This window comes from Coffea arabica, chromosome 2c (genome assembly GCF_036785885.1).
Source record: "Coffea arabica cultivar ET-39 chromosome 2c, Coffea Arabica ET-39 HiFi, whole genome shotgun sequence".
NCBI classification, from domain to species: domain Eukaryota; kingdom Viridiplantae; phylum Streptophyta; class Magnoliopsida; order Gentianales; family Rubiaceae; genus Coffea; species Coffea arabica.
This window is the reverse complement of record NC_092312.1, coordinates 17,156,718-17,181,636: the sequence shown is the minus strand read 5'-3', so window position 1 is coordinate 17,181,636 and position 24,919 is coordinate 17,156,718. Positions and strand designations below refer to the sequence as shown.

The 24,919-nt window shown below is 37.1% G+C and overlaps 3 protein-coding genes and 1 long non-coding RNA gene across 6 annotated transcripts; 2 read left to right on the top strand and 2 right to left on the bottom strand.

Moving 5' to 3' along the window:
• Nucleotides 1-4,486: 4,486 nt before the first annotated feature.
• LOC113726412 (probable carboxylesterase 7) lies at nt 4,487-6,068 on the bottom strand. The gene has a single exon (XM_027250118.2). The coding sequence runs from the start codon at nt 5,711-5,713 to the stop codon at nt 4,769-4,771; it is 945 nt and encodes a 314-aa protein (XP_027105919.1). The 5' UTR covers nt 5,714-6,068; the 3' UTR covers nt 4,487-4,768.
• Nucleotides 6,069-7,486: 1,418 nt separating this feature from the next.
• LOC113726410 (uncharacterized) lies at nt 7,487-12,913 on the top strand. Of its 3 annotated transcripts, none has more exons than XR_003457517.2 (8): nt 7,487-7,735; nt 8,191-8,248; nt 8,370-8,673; nt 8,935-8,993; nt 10,124-10,186; nt 11,112-11,209; nt 11,996-12,529; nt 12,847-12,913. It is a non-coding gene; the product is annotated as an uncharacterized lncRNA (long non-coding RNA). The 3 variants fall into 3 exon arrangements; XR_011839069.1 differs by having other exon boundaries at nt 8,430-8,673; nt 12,847-12,912; XR_011839068.1 differs by lacking the exon at nt 7,487-7,735 and adding an exon at nt 7,975-8,058.
• Nucleotides 12,914-15,098: 2,185 nt separating this feature from the next.
• Nucleotides 15,099-16,650, bottom strand: LOC113726409 (2-hydroxyisoflavanone dehydratase-like). Its single transcript, XM_072074783.1, has one exon. The coding sequence runs from the start codon at nt 16,392-16,394 to the stop codon at nt 15,450-15,452; it is 945 nt and encodes a 314-aa protein (XP_071930884.1). The 5' UTR covers nt 16,395-16,650; the 3' UTR covers nt 15,099-15,449.
• A 4,028-nt stretch (nt 16,651-20,678) lies between these two features.
• Nucleotides 20,679-24,541, top strand: LOC113726408 (uncharacterized). The gene is made up of 6 exons (XM_027250116.2): nt 20,679-20,858; nt 21,432-21,664; nt 21,743-22,001; nt 23,232-23,411; nt 23,534-23,689; nt 23,810-24,541. Exons 1-6 carry the CDS (start codon nt 20,829-20,831, stop codon nt 23,981-23,983), a joined length of 1,032 nt encoding a protein of 343 aa, XP_027105917.1. The 5' UTR covers nt 20,679-20,828; the 3' UTR covers nt 23,984-24,541.
• The last annotated feature ends 378 nt before the right edge of the window (nt 24,542-24,919 follow it).

Below are 24,919 nucleotides of genomic sequence, written 5' to 3'. Positions count from 1 at the left end.
CTAATCAAATTTGAATTTTCTAACAATTTTTTGTCAAGTCACACTCTAGGCTGAAAGCCTCAATTGTGACTTCCACCACCGACTGCAATCCTTGAATACCAACCCAATTGATACTACAACACTTAGAGTACTTAAAAAACAAACAAAAATTAACTTTAGATTAAATATATACAAAATTTTATTGGATCCTTCAATTAAATTGAATAGGCCATAAAATAATTGCAAAAAGAAAGAAATGGAGAAAAATGGAGATACAAGAATGCCTAACTAGATTTATCTTGATGGAAACATCATATGATATATCTTTCTCCTAAAAAAATACACAAAATTGTAGAAAATTACAAAATGGAACCAAAAAAACAAAGAAAAGGAAACAAAATGTGAAGTCAGAAATCAAATCATGGGAGGAGAAAATAAAAGAATGAATTTTTGTTCTATTATTCTTAGAAAATGATCATTGGTATAAAATGAATTCTAAGATATTTTAATAATTCACCTTTTATCCATGAAGAACTCTAAAATAAAAACATCATCCTATAAATTTAACAAACAAATGCCAGTTGGCTATAATATTATGATAAAAAAATAGAGCAAACATGAGACATTAGAGATGAAGAAAAAAGGAAGAAAAGAAAATGTAAAATGGGATAAAAATAATAAAGAATTCTTTTTGCTAAGTAGCTATCATCTTGCCAAAAAAAAAAAAAAAAAGAACATGGCAACAATCTTAGTTAGATTAGTTTAAAAAAATAAAAAATAAAAAAGGTGAGAGATGACAGTAGTTACTGCAAGAAGTAAAAGAAGAGATGGAGTTAATTTTCTCAATGAGAAAAAATATTTTAATCCTTTAACCCAATTGAATCAAAAAAGGGAAGGAAAAATTTAGGTAAAATAATCAAAAGTCCACTTGTCAAAAATACATGCAATATATGTGTCAAAAAAATGGTTAGCTACAGTATCTTGGATTTCTTTTTATATACAAGATAGACATGTGCGATAAAAAGATAATTAAAAAACATGTTCACAGAAAACTTAAAAATTTATGATAAAAAAAAATTATTTTCATGGTAAAATGCGGGCTGCGGCTTTTGGTATTGTTTTCATGGGTCACGCAACTGCTCTGAGTGACTACTGGCTAGTGTACTAATGAGAAAGAAAAGAAACGGTCCAATGCCAGAAGCAAGAGAATGCTTCAGACAAGGCTTCAGACAACTTGTAGAAAATATTTTACCTTGCCACTTGTCAGACAATGAAAAAGCCACGTGGCAAGAATAAAGGCAAACACTAAACCTTGCTCTTTTCTTATATACAAGGTAGATGTTTTCACCAAACGGGATATCTCCCAAAAGTAACGATGAATGACCATGAGAAAGACGCCACCTACTATTTGGAGCCAGCTTGGAATTGCAATATAATAGCTAGATCTCGGCCTTGTCAAGCCATCGCTTGCTGATCTAACGCACGGATTTGGCTTCAAACCTCTGACACGTGACAAATGCCAAACGCCTAGGAGTCGGCCCATGGCTCCCCTACAGATGTAACATTTATTTGGGACTATAAATATCCTCCATTCCGATACATCACAATCAAATCATTATTTTTGAAAATTTTAATTTTTGAGAGACATAACAAATAAATTGAGATGAGAAAGTAGCATACTAGAACTGTTTCGCTTGCATCATAAATAAATTTTTTAATTTATTTTTTTATATTTTTAACTATCTTTTTATTTCACATACATCACATCATAAAAAATATTATAATAATTATTTTAAATATATTTCAAATAATACTCTATCCAAACAAATCCTAGGCTTATGTTTGGATAATGTATTATTTGAAATATTATTTTGAATAATTACTGTAGCACTTTTTATGATGTGATGTATGTGATATAAAAAGGTGATTGAAAAATTTGGGATAAAAGCACTATCCAAACAAACCTAGATCAATGTTTTTTTTTTTTTTTGCATATTCTTAAAAAAGAATATCCAAGCATTTTAAAGGTAAATCCTTATTTCTTGAGGTTTAAGTGACCTCTAATTGAAGTTTCAAAAAAAAAAAAGGTGACCTCTAGTTGAACGGAGAAACGTAGTAAAATCATCACTTGCTATTTTCAAGATTTTTTTAAATTTTATTTTTGCAAATTATTAACTTCAAAGCTTAAAACTTAATTGGGCTTTAGTGGAACGCAGGTTCAAGTATGGGTGCAAACGAACCGAGTCAAGCTGAACTTTGGCCTAATCGAGACGAACCTTTAGTTAATTTTGTGAAACTCAAACTCGACCTCGAGTTCGACGAGCTCAAAATATCAAGCTCGAGCTCGAGCTCAATTCAAATTCGCGTCGAGTTCGAGCTCGAGCTTAAAAAATAAAATAAAATAATAATAAAATTTTTTTGAAAAATAAAAATATTTATATTATTTTTAAAAATAAATAAAATAATAATTTTTTAACAAATAATAAACTATTAGGGATATATGTGTAATTTTACTATTAAAATATAAAATAAAAATAAAAAAATATATAATTGAGCTCGCAAGCCAACGAGCTTAATATTTTTGAACTCGAGCTCGACTCGAACTCGTACTCGAGCCGCTCGTGATCGACTCGATTCGTGAACACCTCTAGGTTCGAGTTCCTCATCAGTAAAAGGGGAAGTACGGGTACCCAAAGCATTTTGGAAGAATGTAGCGACCTTAGTTAAAGGCCTAATTTCTAAACAGGGGTTTGACTCTTTGGAGGTGGATCGACTTTTAATGGGGCTCGGATTAATAACAACGTTTATCATTCGACAAGAAATAGTATACTAATCCACAAAATATATTCTTGGTTTTTTTTTTCAATCGTCATTTTATCTATATAATTCTATTCTATCATAATTTAAGGGGAAGCCCAGTTAAATTTACAGGAAGCCGATGGTGACTGAATTACTATCGCATCAAATGGGTGCACTACGCATCCATCTGAATTTGTCTAGAGAAGCCACATATTGTGGGAACTGGTAGGAGGTCAAGGGATCACCACCTCATCAAGCTTTAAGGATTTGACGGTGGACTTAAGGATTTGGTGGTGGCCTAGTTTAGTCTAGTGGTTATATATTCTTGGTGGCTGGTGGTTATATATTCTTGGTTAACTACCACCTTTAGTGTTTAACATTCAGGCAGGGTGATGAGTTTGGTATGCCAACATTCATCTTCTTGCTAGCATTTGACGACACATCTACACACTAATCCACACTCCACATAATATAGTTCTGGTTAAATACCAATTGTTTGTTTAGTGGTTGATATTCAGGGCGATGAATTTGGTGTCTTGATATTTTCCCAAAATGAGTTCAATTTCAGTTTCAGAAAAATTTTCAAGACAGCTAACAAAAAATCTAAGATGGAACACCTAGAATATTCTGGAGACTAAATAATTTAGCCCTCCAATATTGAAAACTTTGACATATCATGTCACCAAATGCTTCCCAGAAGTTAGGTGCCCGCGGGGTCTGAACGACTAGTAGCTATCACAACAAATAAACAATTGACGGCAGTTGACTAGCAGAATACCCAACCCAGCCCAATCCTACCAAATTGATTGCCCTTTAAAACCGGAGCTTAATGAAGAGGAACTCATGGCAATTTCTAACCATGGTTATAAACTACGACTATTTCTATCACTTGCGACTACGGGGCTGGTCTTAGGCTTAAAATTGAAGACACTCTAGTACAGTCTTTCTGTCATTCTGGTGTTATGCTAACAAAAACTCCGGCCATGTGCTCCAGCAAAGACTGGTGTTAGTCTTCCAAGCAGGAAACAATAATGGCTCCGTTTGGATAGGAAATTATTTAGAAAAAATATCTTAAATAATATCGTAGTATTTTTTTGATGTAATATATGTAAAATTTAAAAAAAAAAAGACTGAAAATTATGTTAATGATATAAGTAGAACAATTTTTTTTTTTTTTTTTTGCAATGGAAATTGGATTAGCCAGCTAATGGTTGCCATAAAAATCTATATCGTATAGTTTGAGTAAAAATATTAATGTAACTTGTATGGCCCTAATGAATAGACTCGAACAACCCCTCACAAAACAAAAATGACCGCCGATGAAGACACGAGAAAGCTAGTGCTGCTAATTTCCAGCTTGTGGAAGTTTCTAACTCCTTTCGTGGAATCATCATTAGGCCCCGTTTCGGATTTTAGTAAAAAAGTACTTTTTAAGTGTTAAAAGTATTTTTAAAATGTTTGCTAAAAATCATTTTATAAAATTAGGAATAGAACTTTTGGTGTTAAAAGTACTTTTAACAAAAGCTCAAATTTTATGCTTTTAGAGTAATTTTTATGATTTAAAAAATAAAATATCAAATTTAATCATCTCATCCTATATTATGAACCAAATATTGTGATAAACATTTTTAAAAATTTTCAAATTACACATTATTAAATATAATAAGTACTTATTGAATTATATTTTTAAATAATATATTTAAAAGCATTTAAGCAGTTGATAACTATTTTTATTAAAAATTCTACTAGAAAGTGCTTTTTAATAAGTTATCGCAACCAAATGGCGCTTAATAGTAGTAGGCATCCTGAACTGAGGCAGGCCGGATGCGAGAAACACACTGCATTGGGTTGGTATCCGTGACTAGTAGTACAAGGCTTTAGAAAGAAAGGCGGTACTTTTTTTTTTTTTTTTTTTTGGCATTGAAACTTTAAAGTAACGTACGGACGACGGCAGGCAGAAAACTGAAAATCAAAACAGCATCATCGGGGCCTAATTTCCCAAGAATGAAACCAGACGTTTCATCAAGATTCCAGCATTGTCGCCACTTGGATTCAGTATATGAAAAACATGGCCCTCCTTTTCAACATCCACAACCTCCAATTCACCCCTCCATCCGCTCTTCTTCAGCGCCTCACTGTAATGCAAACTCCGATCTCGAATGAAATCTGTCTCCGATGTACACAACAGAATCTTCTCGCACAAAAGGCCCGACAACAATCCAGAACTCGCCATGGGATTAAGCCTTGGATCATCCCACCCTTTGAAATCTGAAGTGATGTACTCCCATAATTCTTCACGCCCTCCCTTGCCAAAATATGGATGCGCTAAAATCAACCCCACAAGCTTCACACCATCCCCCAACCCTTCTCGGCTGGCTTTGACCGCCATGTAATGTGCAATATTGCCTCCGGCGCTGTCACCTGCCAAAAACACCCTTGAAAAGTCGGCGTGATTGTTGAACCAGGGTTCGGGGCCTTGTCTATTGGCATGGGAGGCGACCCATTTTGTTACTGCCCAGGAATCATCGAAGCATGCGGGGATAGGGTGCTCTGGAGCCAACCTGTACTCGATGGACACGGCGACGACGTTGGCCTCAGCTGCTACGGAGGTAAGATAGTTATGGTATACGACGCTGAAAGCTGATCCGATGACAAAGGCCCCCCCGTGGATGTAGATCAGGACAGGAAGTTTCTCGTCGGGTTTGACCGTGGCCGGAAGATACAAGCGTGCACCTACTTGGGTTTCCGGTGAAATGATGACGTCTTTTGATCGGACACCACCAGTGCTCTGGGGATCGTCCGAGTCTGATGGAGGGACGAAGGGAGCTTGGAGGAATTTTTCGACGCGGCCATCCTTGTAAACTCGAAAGAACGGAACGAAATCCTGAGCTATTAGCGCAGGATCTGCATGTGGAATTGGGGGGAGCGAGTCCATGAATGATATGGTTTGATGTAATCCCAAGGAGGTTATTAAGGATTTTTGTGTCAAAAGTACTCAAACGAAGTGAAGAATGCTAAAGCAGAGGACTCCAGTGTGGGAAGTGGGAACTTAAGAAGGAATTTGATCACGGCGAGACAATTGTACTTGAAGTCGTTGAAATAGGTCAATGTATAGGTGAGAGTGGCCGGCAGACTTCTTTTGGTCTATTTGCCGGTCTCGTTGCGGCTTTCAAAGTCTTTAACTATATAGACTAAGGGCGGAAGCCTGGTGTACACGTGGACGTGGTCGTCCTCCGCGTGGCGACTGGGGATTCGTTTGTTTGATGCTGGCGTGGAGCGGCTGCGTTGTTTATTTCCCTCCCCCCGCTGTTTTCTTCTTTTCTTTTTTTCTTCTTGCTCGGTGGGAGGCTGGCTGAGGTCGTGGGTCACTTCTCTGTCACTTGCTCAGTCTCCTGTGTACCAACTCCACCAAGCTGAAGCTTTTCTTCCTTGTGCGGTCTTCTTTGCAGCTCAAGTTTTACCCTCAAGTTTTACCCTCAACTCAAGTTTCACCTTGTACGACCCGTCTTTCGTTGGCCCTATTTGCCTGCATCCGTTAGGTTGGCTCCGTCAGGTGGTCGTTGCATCTCTCTTCTTCCTTTTTCGTTGCCACTGTTTAGCTCTGTTGTGGCCTTCTGGAGTTGCTGTCTTGAGCTTGCCACGTGCTCCAGCTGCTCCCACTCCTAACTTGCTGTTTGTCTTCCACTCTTGTACGCCTTCCCGCTCCGCTGTCCCGTCTTTCATTTTGTACTGTTTTCCTGCTCCTCAGTCCTGTCTCCATCTACTCCATCCTGCCTCCATCCTGCATCCATCTTCCCCCACTTACTTTTTGTTGACCTTGGTCGATCAATCATTGGTTTTGATGATTAACAAACCAAAATGTAGATTTGGGCTAATGTTTTTATGTGAGTAATTTGTTAGAACAGATTCTTGTGGCATAAAAGCAGAAGCAAAAACAGGGCACTCATGTGGGACGTCCGAAAGGAAGCTATCGGACGTCCGAAAGGATGAAGAACATCAACGGACACACGCATCGGACGCACATCGATCGCATCGGACGTCCGAGAAATTTCGCAAAGATTTGATGACTCTCTGACGACGGTCGGACGCAGGGTTCGGACGTCCGACAGGTGGTTCGGACGTCCGACAGGCCAACGGCTAGTTTTGACAGCATTTAATATTTGACCGTTGGAGAGCCTTTTGGAGCCATTTCTCACCTTCTATAAAAACTCCAAAGCACAAGAAGACAAGGGACTTTTGCCAACACAAAATACAAGCTTACAAGTGAGATTTTTGAGTAGAAAGATTCTTTGTTGGTTGTATAAGGGGTTGGAAAAGTTGGGTTGTGAGATTGCTCAAGTGAAGGTTACTCTCTAGGAGGAGTAAAACCTTGGTGAAGGTGAACCTATCACTTGAAATGGTAAAACCTTGGTGAAGGTTGCCTCATTTGTATAAAATAGTTCTTAATTGGGTGAGTGATCTTTCAAGTGTAGGTTGTTGAGGGTTAACTAGAATAGTTGTAAAACTCCTTGGCTCAATCAAAGTGTGTTTTGGGTGAGGAAGGAGTGAGCCTTCACTTGTACATCTTGGTTAGCATCGCCATCTATTGAAGAGACTATTGGATTGATATTTGGTTTGCATTTCTTATCTTTTCTCTTTAATTAAATTTTCTTTATTGTGCTTAAATTTGATATATCTTTGTGCATCATTGTGATATTGTTTGTACTCATTGGGTTGCACCAGGCCTTACAATTCTTCACCCACTTCCTCTTTCCCCTCACACAAAACTGTTCCTTTAGCTATCTTGCACGCCTTCTCCCACCTGCTCTGACCTCTTCCAACCTGACCTATTAGTTGACTGCCATCATGAACCATGGTGCTTCTCCTCTTGCCTGCTCGTCGAAGGCCGCTATTTGCCCTTTTGTTCCTGTTTTGGTGTTGTTGCTGCTCCTTGCCATTGCCCTCTTTGCTGCACCAGGTTATCTCCGCTGCTCTTTCGTTGCTCAGCTTGCACTCCCCCCCACCCCCGCCCCGCCGCCCTCCCCCTCCCTCTCCCTCTCCCTCTGTCTCCCCGTGTTGTCCATTATAATTCCGGGCTGCCTCTGCTGCTTACACCCCTTTGCTTGCCAATATTTGGGCTCGGTCTTTCCCCCTACCGTTAATACCCCCTCCCAGGCCTACGATTGTCCTCGGATTGCCGCTGAACAAAACCCCCGTCTTGCCTAGCATTTTGTTGCCGGCACTGTGTTGTTCCCAGCTTTTGTTCTCTTTTCTCCCTGGACTGCGTTTAGTGCGCTGCTCGTGTGTTCCTTTTTGGTCCCTTTCCTTTCAGTTTATTCGCAGCTCTTTGTGCTTCTTATAATTGCTTCCCTTTTGTTATGTTCCCTGCTTTCCGCTATTTTCTTAACCTTTATGTCGCTTTTGCTTATGCAGGCCAACTTCGGCTCGCTCCTCTACCGTGTCCTCTCTTAGCCTCCGTTTACTGCTTAAGGTATTTTGTCTTCTGCTTGCTTTCATATCATGCTGGTGTGCTTTCATATTTACTCTTTCAGTTGCCTCGCTCGATTACATGCTCTGCTTGTTAACATATATAGTCTATGTGCGAATGCCAGGGTTCTCAATTGAGTTTTAATTGCTGACTTGGCATCTCCTTATTGGTGAATTGATGGTAGTTCCCCCGATCAATTGAGATGATGGATTCAATTGAGGACAAAATTGAGATTTCGCCTCCTTATTGGATGGACAGAGTTGCTGAGAATTCATTTACGCCGCTCACCGTGTCTCTTCTTCTTCGAAGCTATTTTCTCTCTTTCTTCTCTGGTTCCTTCTCCCTTGCTCCTCCTTTAATTAAACATTAAACAACAGTGCAAGACAAATCAGAGGTCATACATTGGTCTTCTTCTTGCAGGTTAAAGGGTATTTTCCTTTCTCTTTCTCTCTTAATTAGCCTAATTTTCATTTTTAATTTTTTTACAACCTTTCTCTATACAGCCTTTATTTTTTCCTTTTATTAAAGTAGTTATTTACGATCTATTTTGTTGCTATCGTTTTCTTTTCTATTGTTTGGATCTGTAGGTTTCCATGGTACTGGTTTCATTTTCTTGCTGAAGTATTTCTATCTATTTTATGCCTAATTTCTTCTTTCTTTTTTGCCATAATTATTTTGTTATTTTGCAGGTTTTTGTCGAAATTTTCTTTGACTGCTCACTTTTCATGACTGGTTGCAACCATTATCGGTATCACAAGTTTTATTTTCGGACCTTTATTTTCTCTTTTATTTTTTCTCTGAGATACGTTACAAATGGCTTGTAGATCTACTGGATTTTATTCTGTTCTCCGGAGGTGTCGTCTGCTCTTTTATTTTCTTAAATTTTTTTAGAACTTTAAAAAAAACTCAGTCTCTACGCATTTGGACCCATTTGGAATATTTCATTTTTCTTTCTTATTCTTGAGCATCTGCTGAGTTGTTACGAGAGAATAGATGTTGAAAAAATTAGTTGAGCCGTAGTGTTTTTGCGCTATAAACATTCTTTGATCTAATTTAATCAATTTTGCTTAAGTTTTTGTCGGTGAATTAATCCGGAGAAAGGAATGAGTAGGAACCTTTTTTTTAACCCCTGGAGTAAGGTAAATTACTCCAAATTTAGTGCATAGTGTCTGGTTATTTCTTGTTTTGAGTCTTTTCCTGCCATTGTTGGGATTTTTTTGGTCTCTTGTTTTTGTATCCATGATGTCTTTATGTTCAATTTTGCTTAATTAGACTGAAACTGCTGTAATGGCTGGACTAATTTTATCAGCGTTGACTTGAAAAAGTTTCTTTTTCAAACTTGGCTGGTTTGGCTACTGAATTTGTATTGGAGCTAGACATATATTTCAAAATTAAGGCTTCAATGTTGTGCTTAGGTAGGTAATCATGCAGGGAAATTTGTAATACGTCGACCACAGTAGTTTTAGGATTCTTAGGCTGAACAATTTTTAGACAGTCAACCCTAAAGTAATTTGAATTCTATCTTTCAACTTGAAAAATTGTTCTCCACAGTTTGTGTTGTTGTAGGCCTAAATACCAATTTATGGATTTCACTATTTACATCTTGGATCTTTAGGGCAGTTATGTATGAGAAGGTTTGTTCTCTGTTTATTTTGTATCTTTATTACATCATGAAGTGGTGGATCTGTTTTGGTGGTTTTATGTCTACTTAATTGCCAGGTTTCTCGCAGCAACGGCCAACAGAAAATAGTACTTTTCTTGATAGGACTTATCAATATCTATCTTATGAATCTAAGTTGTACAAACTAACCAATTGCTTTTTACCTAGGGGCAGTTTTTGCTTAATACGACTAATATAAATGGTTTTGATGCTTGTAGGTAGTAAAACATTTGCCAAAGAAGAAGTCCCAAATATTAGATTTTTTGTACAGGCTAGAAGCGGTAAGTAAATTGCCATTTTTCTTAGAAATACTAAATTATGCATTTATTCTTGGCTACTTGTTCGTCTTTATGAAATCATTCAACTTTTTGAAATCAATTGAAGGAATAACTGGAAGATGCTATTGATGCTTAGCGTATGTGTTTTGGTGTTTGTGTGTGTGTGTGTGTGTATTTGAAATTTCTTTGACTTTGTATACCATAAATTTGGTTTTCCATCAGATAACATGTTCTCTAAGATTGCATATTTAACCAATCTAATCATTTCAAGCCAAATGACCAATTTTCTTGTTATGGGGAGTGTATTATATAATTTAGAGATGATATGCAGGCACAAAAGTTATTTGGCAGCAGATGGACTAAAATTGCAAGAGTTTAGGCAGTTAAAAATAGTTGTTAAACACAGAAAATGATCTGTTAATATTTTTCTTACATATTGCAAGAGTAGTCATATTTTGTACTTTGTCCTTTATTATTAGTTTCATCGTTGTATTATTTTTTAAAATTATTTATATATCATTCCAATTTTTTTTAAAATCAGTAGAATTCTAGAATCATTGGAACTTGGTTGAGGTCAAAAAGGAGTTGAGTGGTCATCAATGTATCAAAATTCTCATGTTTTTGGTGTTTTTGCTTCTTATTCTCAAATTCAGTGGTGACATTGGCTTTAAAAATTTACATCTCTTTCTTCTTCTTGAATAATGTATTAAATTATGTGAATAATGTATTTTCTGGTTTGACAAGTGCAAATATAGAAGATCATTTGTTCTCTCTTTTTGAGAACCATTGACCATTTTCCAAAATGGTAACTCTATATAATTGGAAAATATTATTGTTTATAATTTTGTTGGTATGGTCATTAAGAAACAAACAGTAAATTAAGGTTTTTATGCCGACGCTCTTATATCTTTTAACATTCTGTTCCCAGGTAAAACCATTTTATGGTTTGCATTGTATTGACATAAAGGGGTATTGAAGACTGCTACTTTTGCTTAATGTTGAATTTTGCATACAAGTTCCGCGAAGGTAAGATGCTCTATCAACTCACTGTGAAGTCTTGCCGCAAAAGAAATTTTTTTTTATTTTGTATCTGGGTTGGTTTCCCCATATAGAGAGGTTGATAGAACTTTCAAAATTGAATTTGAGGTGAGAAATGGGGTTGACAATAGTTGGAATTTGACAAACTATTGTTCAGTATAGCATTGATTAGGACCTAGCATTTTGTTCGAATATTATGGATTGGGCTGAAATTTGACTATAGTTTCACTATAGCATTTATTAGGACCTAGCATTTTATTCGAATATTAGCAACCAAAAGAAAATTTTCTTAAAAATGGTTCATTTTGGTATGCATTCCAGATTACATCAGCTCCTTTCTTAAAGTTTGCGTTTCAGATTACATCAGCTTGAAATGTTTAGAGTCGATTCATTGTAAGTTGACAACATAAAATGGTTCACCTCATAAGGCCTTCAATATTAAATCTGCAACATTATACTCTTAAGTGGTATACCCTCATATAATCCACGGGAGTTTCAACTTTCTATTTGACTGGTTGTTTAAACAGTTAACGTCAACTTTGTTAGGGGATTACATTTTTATCTTTTATTAGAAATATGTTTTAATTTGAGTTTTTGAATTTCAAGTCATCACATACCCTTGTTCTTTCTTATAAAATGATGAAAACCAGTTAGATGACTCCAGTGTACTTGTTTTACAATATTGTCACATTTTTCAAATTTTCAAATCGCTCCTAAGATTCTTTTCATTGATCTTGTTTTAAATAATCACTTGTGATATGGTACTTCTGACAGAATTACGGGTTGAATTTCTAGGATGAAGAGTGCGAAAGTTGATTAACTACTTGAGATGACTGCTTTTTCACTTTTCTCCTATACTGTCATGATCAAGACGCAAGATAATATCTTTCCAACCACGATCAGTGTGCATTTGACAGTTTGAATTTCTTTTTTTTCTTAATTCTTGCCCCGGTGAAGATTAGTAATCATCCAAAATTATTTATGTATAAATATATTTATGGGAACATCAACGATTGTCTAGGGATCAACTGGCCTCTTTACTTATTCGATAATTCCTTTCTCATATTTTTTTTTCTATGATAGCGTTATTGCGTTCAACTGAATTGTGTTTTTCTTCAATTAGGAAGTGTTTGGCTTCAACAATTTATCACAGTATTAGATGACAGCATCCTTAATTTTGTACAATGCAAAGCTATGGTTCCAACCTACCATAGCTGAATTTATGGTTGATTTTGATGCACATACAAAGCTGTGGCTATAAAGCACGTGCTCCGTCTCATACCATTGCATCTTCTCAAACAACTACAGGTCTCTCTAGACATCCACAAATCACACAATATTTTTATCTTCAAGAGTCATGGTCATATGAGTTCTATATCTCAAGATATAGCTATGTTATTGGGAGAGCTCCCGATATGAAGGATTCAACTTTATTGAACATATTACACTACTAATCATCACCACTTTCATGCCTACTAATCATCACTGCTTTTCCGTATTGCACTATTAAATACATTACATTACACATTTTCCAATCTTCTTATTACTTTTCCTCAAATTTTAATTACCAATATACTTATTCAAAACATAATCCTGAATTCATCTTTATTATTTTAATTCATCAGGATTACAATATTTCAAAAATATATCGGACATTAGTGGGCATAATTCCATTCATCCACCGCGCGATGCGCGGTGATCTCCTCCTAGTTATACACCTAATTCAATAGTCAGTGGTCACCATTTATTAGTTTTAGAATTTTGGTGGATTCCAATTCCATAATTCTATTACTACCCAGCCCTTTCAACGCGCGGAGTTGAACGAGAGCAGTGCTCTATTCGAGCTCGAACTCATGCAAATTATTTGAAGTCGAGCTCTACTACATCAAATTTTGTTGCTTTGATTGATTTGAGAAAAATGTGAGTAACTCAAGCTTACTTTAGAAATCAACTCAAGTTATTTTTTCTCTTACCAATTTTTGATTGGCTTTTTTAAAATTTCTACTTATTTTATTTGAGTTTAACGTAATTAGACAAACATACTCACCTAGTAAAACATGCAACTGTCCATACTGAAATTGTATATATATTTTAGTAATCTTAGATAAAATATATAAAATTAGTACACACTCAACTGACTCAAGCATACTCGCATTGAGCATAATACTCGAATTTGAACTACATATAATGACACATTGATGGAATTTGAATACCTGGCCTCCCATCCTATCGAAATTTAAAAGTTTTTGATAGTGATCTAAAGAGACGAAAGTCCTTAATACCAAGTACCAACTAAACTTCAAACCATTGGCCATTTGGTCCAGTGGTCATCACCTTCTTTGGTGATGCTGGAGGTCAGGGGTTCAACTCTTGCCTCCCTCAAAATTTGCCACAATATGTGGCTGGTCTTAGTTGACCATCTCCCCTTAACTCTTCCCCCTAGATTAGGCTAGATTAGGTTATAGGACATCTACTTGCTGAAAAAAAAAAGTACCAACTAAACACTTCAAGCCTTCTTTTTGTCCCCCCCTTTTTGGTTTTGGTTGGCGGGAAAGAGGATAAGCTGCATTTACTTCTGAGACGTGCGTAATAAATTTGCCCCATATCAGCCTCTTAAAGAGTGAGCCTCGGCAGTTGTTGCAGCAAAGCCAGCGTGCCCTAAGTTAAGAGCAGCTTCTTTTGCTATCATCTGAACGCTGAATGGCAAGACGAATGGGCAAAAATAAAAGGATAATGACAATAACAATCGGTGTGTTGCTTGTGCTTGCTACCAATCTAGTTCAACAATTCCACAACCCATTCCATCCGGTCATCTAAATTTAATCAAAGTCACTAAAGAATAAAAATAGTCTTCTAGATGCAACATTATTATTATTACATGCTACCAACAGGACGTACAAGTGATCGATTATTATACTTAGTCAAACGATTTCGGTTGAAACTATATACGTTTGTCCAGTTGTATGATGTCATTTTAGCATCGCTGCTTACAACAACTCCAAATTGCACGTACATGAATTACAACCTGAACTCATTCACTGTGTCAGATTATATATTTTCTACTAATTTTACAACAACAGTTTTTCCTTTTTCTTTTTGGGGATTCTGATGAAACAAATCCTGTCTTTTTTGTACTCCGAAGGAAAATTTAATCAAAGAATCATTATCAGGTCAGCAACAAATAGAGGTGGCCCAAACTTTCAGTGAGTTACTTTTGGGTTGGGTAGATTTCGGTTCACTCAATCGCACAAACCCAAAATAACCCAAGTCATTTTTTTATTTCAATTTTAGATAAATCACATTTTAGTTCCTCATCATACCTGATCTGTTTGTTAAATTCAACTGCAAAAACATTTATTGTTAGTTGTTTTTTTCCCTTTCCATCTATTTTCTCCGGCCTACTGTAATTTTGCAAAAATTTAAAGGGTCAAAGTGCAATTTAAAAAATTAATGTTGACCTGCTTCTTCTTCACCTCTTCACCGTCGACTCCTCCCTAAACCACCTCACCCATCGTCGCTCAATCCATTCCTTCTCCTCTCTCGTCACCAACTCAAGCCACATCTCTCCTCTCCCTTCAGCTTTATATTATAACAAAAGAAGAAGCAGTAACTTAACAACTCTAAAGCTCGATGGTTGCTAGGGCATCCAAAATAATTTCTCGTCCGCCGCTGTCATTCGCCACCACTGCCGGAATCTGTGTCGTAAATCTCTGGATAGATGCGTACTTTTTTACTTCAGTACTACCATGAATAAGCGTGGCTCCACTAGCTAACGTAAAATATCGACAATTTTGGTCAAAGAATTTGTCTTTACTCAAAAGTAATTTGTAAATGCGATCCTGAAAACCAACTAATAATGCTTATTTTGGAAGTTGGATTTAGAAATAACAAACAGTTTCATTGAGATGCGCCTTTAAACAACATGATAACGGTTATTAATACAAGATACAAAATACATACATAAGTAAATCATCACTTTAATATCAACTACGATTACGAACTCAATACCATCTATCACGGAGTTTAATCCGCTGATGGATTATCCACTCAAGTTTAGCTCCCTGCAATCTCTTCTATTGCTACTATTGGTGTCTGAAATCTGAATGTCGATGCATTAGATTCCAACATTCCATCACTGCAAAAGTTCATTATTCTCGAAAATCCCTCTTATTCAACAAATTACCAGTACTAGAAAGAGAGAGAGAGAGAGCTTAGGCTTACCCGCTGCCTATCCTCTTAGAAATGAAACCACCCGTCTCATCAAGACTCCGGCGCGGTGACAATCTGGGTTCAAGAGGTGGAAAACATGACCCTCCTCTTCAATGTCCACCAAATCCAACTCACCTTTCCATCCGTTTTTCTTCAAGGCCTCATAGTAAAGCTGACCACTCTCCCTGATGATATCTTTCTCGGATATGCAAATCAGAATCTTGCCACAAACGAGGCTCGATAACGAACCCGGATGAGCCATCGGATTCAGCCTTGGATCCTCCCATCCCTTAAAGTCTGAACAGATAAGCTCCCAAAGTTTATTAGGCTTCCCATCACCGAAAAAGGGATGCATCAAAATCACTCCCTCGAGCTTTACGCCGTCGCCCAGCCCATCTTGGCCTGCTCTCACTGCCATGTTATGGGCAATGTTACCTCCAGCGCTGTCGCCGGAGAAGAAGACTTTGGTGAAGTCGGCGTGATTATTAATCCATAAATCGGGGCCTTGTCTATCTTTGGCATGAGCTGTGACCCAATTAATCACTGCCCAGGAATCGTCGTAGCACGCGGGCACGGGGTGCTCCGGAGCCAACCTGTATTCGACGGACACGGCGATGATATTCGCCTCGGCTACGAGGGAGCTAACGTAGTTATGGTATTGAATGGAGAAGGCCGATTCGATGGCGAAGGCACCACCGTGGATGTAGATGAGGAGGGGACGTCTCTCATCGGGTTTGATTGTTTTGGGAAGGAATAGCCGTGCTCCTACCTTGTTTTCCGGTGAGATGACGATGTCTTTTGATCGGACACCGCCGGTGACGGCGTTCGGATCTTCCGAATCAGACGGAGGGGTGAAGGGAGTTTGACTGAACCTTTCGACACGGCCATCTTTGAATACGCGAAATAAAGGAAGGAAACTGTGAAGTACATCAGGAGCGTCAGGTATTTGGATTGAGAGATCCATCGATGCCAGGAACACAAGAAATTGCAATTAAACCGATTCAATTATGTCTTTGTATCCAACTGCAATTGATTTTTCTCAATCTTCAAGGAAAAAAATTCAAGATTCTAAAGCTCAAATAAAAGAACAGGCTTCAAAGTCTGCGTAATAAACCAACAATCAATCAGTACAAGACACTTGTTTACTGTTCTGGTAGATGCTATGAAGTGCAATACACGCTCGTTGTCCATACGGTTTAAGAATTAAGAGTGCCGTTGCACTTCTGCTGGTTTGTACTATGATCGCGACTTGGAAGTGTGGAAGCATGCTTCAATGGTTCTATAATTACTATTATTTTTTGAATTAATCTTTCCTACAGTTGTGATCGCATTAGATGAATCAAACACTGTATACAAATTTTACACATATATTATAAATCAAACAGTAATAATATATATATTATCAGTGTATTCTTATTTTTTCTGTTATAACAGGAGTATGTCAAAATTAAGAAAGTTAAGAGTCCCCGTTTGACAAAGAAATTTTTTAGAGGTTTGTCTAAAAATTTACTGTAACTTATTGTAGAAGTTGTAGAAAAAATTTTTAAAGTGTGTAAATTTCTGAATATTTTGAAGTATATAATTTAAAAATTTTGAAATTTTTTTGAAATTACGATGGTTAAAATTGTTAAAAAACTTGTAACAAATAAACTTGATCACAAAACTTGCCAAAAACAAGGCCCTAATTTTTACGTCCCAGGGGAACATCACGGGCTAAACAAACACCGCGCATGTCTCCTCAAAAGCACAAGCCAGTTGCATGCGGACAGGCGTCAAAAGATAACAAAAAAGTTTCTGTCCAGCTTGCATCCCGTCTTTGCTAACGTATCAACACATCTGTTGGCTTTGCAATAGAATTGGAGTTTGTACCATGGTGGCAGTCCCATCGAGCTATTTTTCTAATCATGCAACGCTTTCATTTGGGTGTTCAAAAAGATAAAAAAAAAAAAAAAAAAAAGAGGTAGTCGAGAAAATTGAATTGATCTAAATAAAAAAATAGGGTAATCAATCCCTAATCTTTAACATGGTTAGGTTGTCTGAACCTATATGAAAAACTATGGTAAGATGTGATTTTCAATTTTTCAAAATTTGTGGTCACCTGAACCTATATGTGTACGTATATGTGTAAGATTGGTTAACATGACCAGTGTCCAAATGTAAACCATAATTATTTAATCATTATATATATATATATATATATATATATTATTTTTCAAAACTTGTAATTTTGTATATTTAATCATATCTTCCACTTATTTTTTCGTTTCTTGCATTTGCTGCCACTAAGCCTTGTTTGGATTGCAGTTTTTCGTCCAAAATTACATTATATATTATTTTCCGTGATCACATTTTCCTATTAGCTTTTTTCCTCACATACATTAAATTACTATAGTAATTTTTTCATGAAAAATGCAATCCAAACACAACCTTCTTCAATTATTCTACAACTCTATCTTTTTCATCTTTCTTCAAAATTTCTTTTCTTTTCTCATAAATTCTATCCACTTCACGCTCTATCCATTTATTTTTAAATTTTTAGAGCTTAAATGTTTGGTTGTGAAGCAGTTCGTCATCCTTAATAGAAAATGAATTAATAGTTTTCGAGAAATAGAGAAAATTAAAACAAATGTTTGAATATTTTATGTTTTGATTATCGATTAATCTTTGTTTTCCTATTTTGTTGGTATTTTTTTTTGGAGTTTTAGGATTAAATACTCTTATTAATTTAGACAACTGTTGCATTGTTTTTTTTTTTTAATCTAATTTATTTTTCTTTTTCTTCTACAAGTGCAAGAGGGTTAGGTTATCCTGTGTGTGCCAATCGCATCTTATAGGTTAACAAGTCAGTGGTTAAATATAATAAGGGTATTGAATGCAATTTTGCTGAATTGCTACTTGCGGTAAGAGCCAATGAAATTGTAAATGAACTGATTGCGGATCCATGAACGTTAGCTTCCACCGCTCTACATAATTCACTTCTTCGTTTATTCCCTTCCAGCTAATTTTAGCCTTAAAATGAGCCCATCTCTGCTCATCTCTTCTTTTCTTTTGGGTTGGGGGGCTCTTGTCTCCCTTAAAGCCCAAAAGTATCGGACAGTAGTAAGGTTCCCTGGACCCATAATTTGCTCAGAGACCCAAGTTACACGATAATTAATATTAAGAGAGGCAAAAATAAAACGAGGCCGGCGAAATAGTAAAAAAATCTGGGAGAAGGTTTGTGAAATTATCCCTTTCTTTTAGCAGCTTATTTCCCTCTCGTTCGGTTTTTAGCAGCCTAGTTTTCAGAGAGAACGAGACCCGGTTTACCGTTAACGCGCCTCTTGTTGCCAGTTGAAATCTAAAGGTCGTAATTGGTTGGACGGTATTGATTTGTGAGTTCCACGTTAGATTGTACTTCGCACCAGGACTTCGATTATCTCTGAGTGTTAATCTAACTTTGTTGTTTCTTTTCAGTAATTTCGATTGTTGAAACAATGATCGGATCGTACATGGTTATAATAGTACTGACGTTTATATGAAGTATTCCATTTCTAAGGCATTTATAAACGACATTTTTCAGCCAATAATAGTACTATTAATTAAGACGCAAATCAAGCTGCTATTCTATAATAATAATATTATGTTCGCGGCTGCTTCTTCATCGATCCTTGATGAATGACTTTGGATTTTAATACTACTGCTAGCAGGCCAGCTGAGCCCATAATTAATAGGCATCCCATGATAATCGAGTGCTATATTGGTCCTGAGTCGCAAATGGGAGACGGTTGGTTATTTTGTCGAGAACCCGAGAGAGTGAAATCATTACATTACGACAACAAAGTAAAAGACCACGTGGAATTATTTATGCTTCAAATTTACTCCTTTGTTTATTCCAATCCTGCCGCTTTAAGCAACCCAGTGCTCCTTGAGCTCAATGATCGATAATGATTACTGCTCCTCCTACTTTATGCCCGCTTTTTTCAATTCAACGCCTTTTTAGCTAACCAAATCAACCGCACCACTCTACTACCTGTCTCCTCCACTTTCGTCCCACTCGTCCTCTACGCCGAAACATCAAAGAAATTTCTTCCACTTTCAGCTTCATTTTCATTACTTTTTTATGACGCTCGCAATTCTCAGTCCCGCTTGGATTATGGCTATTTTTAGGATTTTTTTTTTCGTAAAAAAAAAGTATTATAACATTTAATGTATATAAGATAAAAATATATATTCCCGAAAAACAAATTTTTTTTTCTTTTTATAGAAAACTACGATACAAACAAAGTCTGAATCAGAAGTCAGCTCAATTTTTTTATTTGTAATCTTTTTCTACCTATGTCCCCGCGCACTAGGACCAGTTAACAAATGATGAATTCCACAAAAGGTTGAGTTGGATTGAATTGAATGTTGAAAGTGATTGTAATTAGAACGTCTCCTATTGATTAAAAAAAAGAAAAAAAAATGCATAAGTAAAACACGGTACTCAAAAGATTCCATATGAATAAAACATTACTCCTAATAAAATATGTGACTACTTTTTTAATCTTGGCAATTAATGTGCCCTTAGCTAATACTAGTAAATCTCTAAAACATAGGCGAAAAGTAATGAATGAAGCACGGGTCAAGCGGGCAGGTGGTGAGCGGTACGTGAGACCCCGTAACACCAGCTGGTATCCATTGCCGTTCTTATCTGATTTTTTTTTTTCTCCCTTTTGAAATGCTACTACTAATAAAGGAATCCAGCATCCAGGTGATAAGGTGAATGGATTAACAGCGTTCCACATTTTGACAAAATCAAAGCTCGTAGGAAACGCTGTCGTCTTTGTCCCTTCCGGTTTCTTAACTCAAGTAGTACTACCATAGTTGGATTGAATTCCAACAAGTTCTTGTTTGTGATTTGGATACGGATCAGTGATCATAATATTCTTCCAGTGATAGCGTTTCACTGTTCGTTTTTGCGAGGGAAACAACAGAGACAGCGAGAGAAATCAGAAATATGTAGCGGGAGTTGTAAATCTGTTCTGAGGGCATATCTTTGGAAAAAAAAAAAACAACAACGAATGGAACAGTAAAAGAAAAAGAAAAAAGGGGGAGCGTGAACAACGGTCGAAGCGGGGCATCTTTTCCCCCCGATCATCAATTTGTTCTTCACGAGAAAAAGCAAAAGCTCAAAACTAACTTTTGCTTCCAAATACTACTGATTAATAATCTCTTTATATTTACCACTAGTATTATTTTGGGCTGATGCATTGCATGGGCACGCGGGGAAGAGAAGATATACTGGTCATAGGAGAATGAACAAAGCTAGAAAGAAAAGGGTAAAGATGTCTTGTTGAATCTCTGCACCTCTACACCAAAAATCCCTTTACTTTTTTCTTCCTTTTACCAGCAGCCTAACGCCGGCCCTTCCCCCCCAAACATGGCGGACGATCTCTGTTTCTTCAACAAGGTGCGTTCTTTTCTGGGTCTCGTGTATCTTTGTCGACAAATTTTGTTCTGGGCTATTTTGGCAGAAATTGGCGCTTTTCCCCCCGTTTCGTTGAGGTTTCTTGAATATATTGTTTGTCCTTCATCTGGGTTATGGAATGCTTGGGATATTTGGATACGTGTTGTTGCCTCCATCCATCTCAGGCTTTGAGCTTTCTGCTCCAAGCATTCTACAGGAGCAAACCCTCACCCTAGTTTGAATATTTCTTTTCAATTTTGTTTAATTTGTGTTGGAATAATCATTTAAACGTGCATTAAGAAGTTCATGGGAAATAAAGATACTGTTGCCTACTTCACTGAAATTCCAACGATCAATTTATTTCTGTTCTTGTAGCTCATTTTTTTGTGAAAAATCAGGCCATCCTTGGAATTTTCCTTTTCTTTTGCTTAATTATGTATATTACGGATTATATTGGTGGGAGGGGCTGGGGAGGATGAAAATCTGGAGCTTCGGAGCTTGGATTGTGCTCCTTCATCAGCCATTCGGGCCAGAAGATGACATTTCGATTGACATTTAGTTTATCCGTCGTTTCAGGATAGCTTGATCCTTAAGCCTCCGAAGAAGTCTACATTGTTGTTGAGAATGGTGGTCTTGATATTTTCAATGGTTTGCGGAGTATATATATGTTCCATATGTCTTAGGCAAATTAGTTCCCGGTCCACTGTGCGGTTGTTAAGTGTGGAAGTGGTGAGGCCCTGCGAGCCACCTGACGTCGAGCCTTCAGAAAAACCTTTTGTGCACTTCCCCAATCCTAAAACTTTTCGCAGGTGAGACATTGACTTGCACATTTCTGCTAGGGTCTTTTAATTGCTGATGAACTAAAATGCCTTGTTTTGGATAATTAGGGCCGAATGTGCATGCCATCCTGTTCGAAATTTTGCAATTTTGTCCACACAAAGATCAGGAAGTGGATGGTTTGAGACATTATTAAACAGTCATATCAACATAAGTTCGAATGGGGAGATTTTTTCTGTTAAACCCCGGAGGGCTAATGTTTCAACAATAGTTGAAACTTTAGATAAACTCTACAATCTAGAATTTTTCACTAGTGCTTCCAAGAATGAGTGCACTGCAGCTGTTGGATTGAAGTGGATGCTTAATCAGGTGAGTTCCTGGAACATTTCAAGTTCTCTCTGTTGCTTGTGTTGTCTAAAATTTCTTTTTGATACGAGAACACTATTTTGATTGTGTTGGAGTTCCTCTGGTCTTTTAATTTTTTGTTGCTATAGGGTAGTGAAATCTTAATTACCAGTACCGCATTAGACAGAAACTGTCCCCCTCCCCCATCCCCACCCCCCCCTCCCACCCACCAAAAACAAAAGGTTATTCAGAAGTTAACTTTAAACCATTCGTGTGACAAGCGAACCACTCTTGTCAAAGGATCACCAAACTTTAACCCTTGCAGCGGGGTTAAGCAAGAGCTGCCAGTTCTCTTTCTATCTCCATTAGTAATAGATTTAACTGGTCCACACATGATTTGAAACTGCATGTATTGTATTGGGGCTATGGACATGCCAAGGTGTAAACATCTTGAGTTGTAGATGGGTGGGATCAACTTACAGCGTGTCAGATGTTTTGTGTGTTGGAGTACTTTTCTTCTGACTTTACTTTTGACTCTTTAACTTCATATATGATGTGCATCTCATTTGTGGAATTTATTACTGCTTCAAAACCTCAAGTTAATCAGGCTGTAAAATGTACTTAATTAAGCTAGTGTCTAATGGTTAGATCATAAGATATCCCATGACTAGATTCTCAAATAGGCAGCATCTGTGGCAACTGGTTGTGAAAGGAACTGACAATTTGGTTTGTAGGCTTTATTCAAACATCTCCTGGAATCCAAAAGCCAAAGAGTGGTTGGGGGGGGGGGGGGAATGAGCATAACAATACTAGGTTATGCATACAATTTGCTCCTCCTACTGGTGTGTGTGAAGTTATTATGTGTTGCCAAGAGTTAACAGCTGCGTAAATACTTGCTTTCTCTGCCATGTGTTTGCTAAAGAACATCAAATGTGGCTTCTGAAATTTATTGTTCAAAACTGCATGCCTTAGTTTTTGCATACTTCAGCGAATTCAGGCAGTCATATATTAAGTTATGATTCTAAATGCAACATAGCTTTGGCTACCAAAATATCCACCTGACGAAAGGAAGTAAACTCTGATGAAAAGGAAATATCAGTACATCGTATGTCTGCTTATAAATAATGCTGTGACTTTACACCTAAAGAAAGGCAAGTAGAGGAATTGACTTTCTTTAGGTTAAGAAAAATGAGAAATTCACTTTTCATTCATAATAGGTGGGAAGTGCACTGATCTTTGTTGGGTTTATTGCAGGGTCTAATGCAGAATCATGAAGAAATAAGACAATACTTCAACGATAAAGGAGTTTCCATAATTTTTCTCTTTAGAAGAAATCTTTTGCGCAGGATGATCTCTATACTTGCAAATTCTTATGATCAAAATGCCAAGCTACTGAATGGAACACACAAATCGCATGTGCATTCTCACCAGGAGGTCTCTCTCTCTCTCTCTCTCTCTCTGTGAGACAATGAAACAAACATAGAGAGACATGCAAATGAACATAAAATGTTATTGACCAATAATAGTTGTTCCTGAAACCTGAACAACTGTTGCAGGCTGAGATACTTGCAAGATACAAGCCCACAATCAATGCAACATTGCTGATACTGAACCTGAGGCAAGTAGAAGAGATGGTTACTAAAGCTTTAGAATACTTCAAGAGCACTAGACATATCGTCCTCTATTATGAGGACATAATCAAAAACCGAACTGTAAGACATCATCCCATGTATCACTTTCTTTTCATTCACTTTCACTGAGAATACAAAAAACTTTGGCGTTTCATTTTGTTCTCTTGTAAACTGAAGCTACTTCTTGTACTTCTTTTCCAGAAACTGATGGACGTTCAAGACTTTCTGAGGGTTCCAAAAATGGAGCTCAACAGTCGTCAGATAAAAATACACAGAGGATCCTTGTCTTCCCAGGTTGAGAATTGGGTAGACGTTGAAAAGGCACTGAAGGGAACTCCGTACGAGAGCTTCCTACAAGCTGATTATAGGATGTAGATTATTTTCATGCTCTGCGTAAATATAGCCCGGCCCTTATTTTTTCTTTTTTACCTTTAATCATTTCATTCATTATTTTTGGTTAGCAGAAGCTAACAGGGCAGCACCCTGTTAAAATTTTGGCCACAGCACCTAGCTTCCCCTTCCGCCAAAACCAAAGGACAGAAATGCATAATAGTAGTGAATGTAGTTCAATTTTTATATTTGTCAGTTCTCCTGGCAACGTGTATTCGTGGATCCATACATGTCAAAGAGTGCTAATGCATATCGAACAGTCTGCAGTTATACAACAGTGGAGCTGATCAGGATGTAACCTTCATCTAATTGCTGCATAGTAGATTGAATTTCCATAGTTAGCAGCGTAGCAAAATTTATGTTGTTGCTCAGAAGAATGAGGTTCAGAAGAGTCTTGAATTTGGTGCGGTAGCTTCAGGCAAGTGTTATGTTTGCGAGCACATGGGTTATACCTTGAAGCATTATCAATTTGTACGAAATGCCTGAATTTTTCATGTTTTATTTCTCTTTTACTGTATTTATTTATTTATTTTTTTGGTGGCATCTTGAAATCTAGTTTAGTCGTTAATTACGTTTTGAAAGCATTGCTTCGAAGAAGAGACACCTGTGCTGTAGCGTTTCATCAATCGGATTTTGTCAATTGTACATAACCCATTTCAGATACATCAATGCTACTTTCGAGTATGTTACTGCTACGACTGGGAATTTGTCAATTGTATATTACAGAATCCAGATACAGTAATAAATACCCAAATGCTTTGCTACCCAATTGTTAGTGACTGGGCTTCTAACCGCAAAATACGAGGAACTTTTGGTGGTCCTGAGTTCTTTTTAATGCGCGATGGCAGCTGTGAAGATCAGACCCAACTCAAATAAGGGTCAGGGTCCCTCTTTATAGACTATAGGTTAGGGGTTTGAACC

Coding starts and splice junctions, on each gene's coding strand:
- LOC113726409 (XM_072074783.1), bottom strand. CDS start 16,394: ATGGATCTCTCAATCCAAATACCTGACGCTCCTGATGTACTTCACAGT.
- LOC113726412 (XM_027250118.2), bottom strand. CDS start 5,713: ATGGACTCGCTCCCCCCAATTCCACATGCAGATCCTGCGCTAATAGCT.
- LOC113726408 (XM_027250116.2), top strand. CDS start 20,829: ATGGCGGACGATCTCTGTTTCTTCAACAAG. Junction 22,002..23,231: donor TGAAGTGGATGCTTAATCAG/GTGAGTTCCTGG, acceptor GGTTTATTGCAG/GGTCTAATGCAGAATCATGA. Junction 23,412..23,533: donor ATGTGCATTCTCACCAGGAG/GTCTCTCTCTCT, acceptor CAACTGTTGCAG/GCTGAGATACTTGCAAGATA.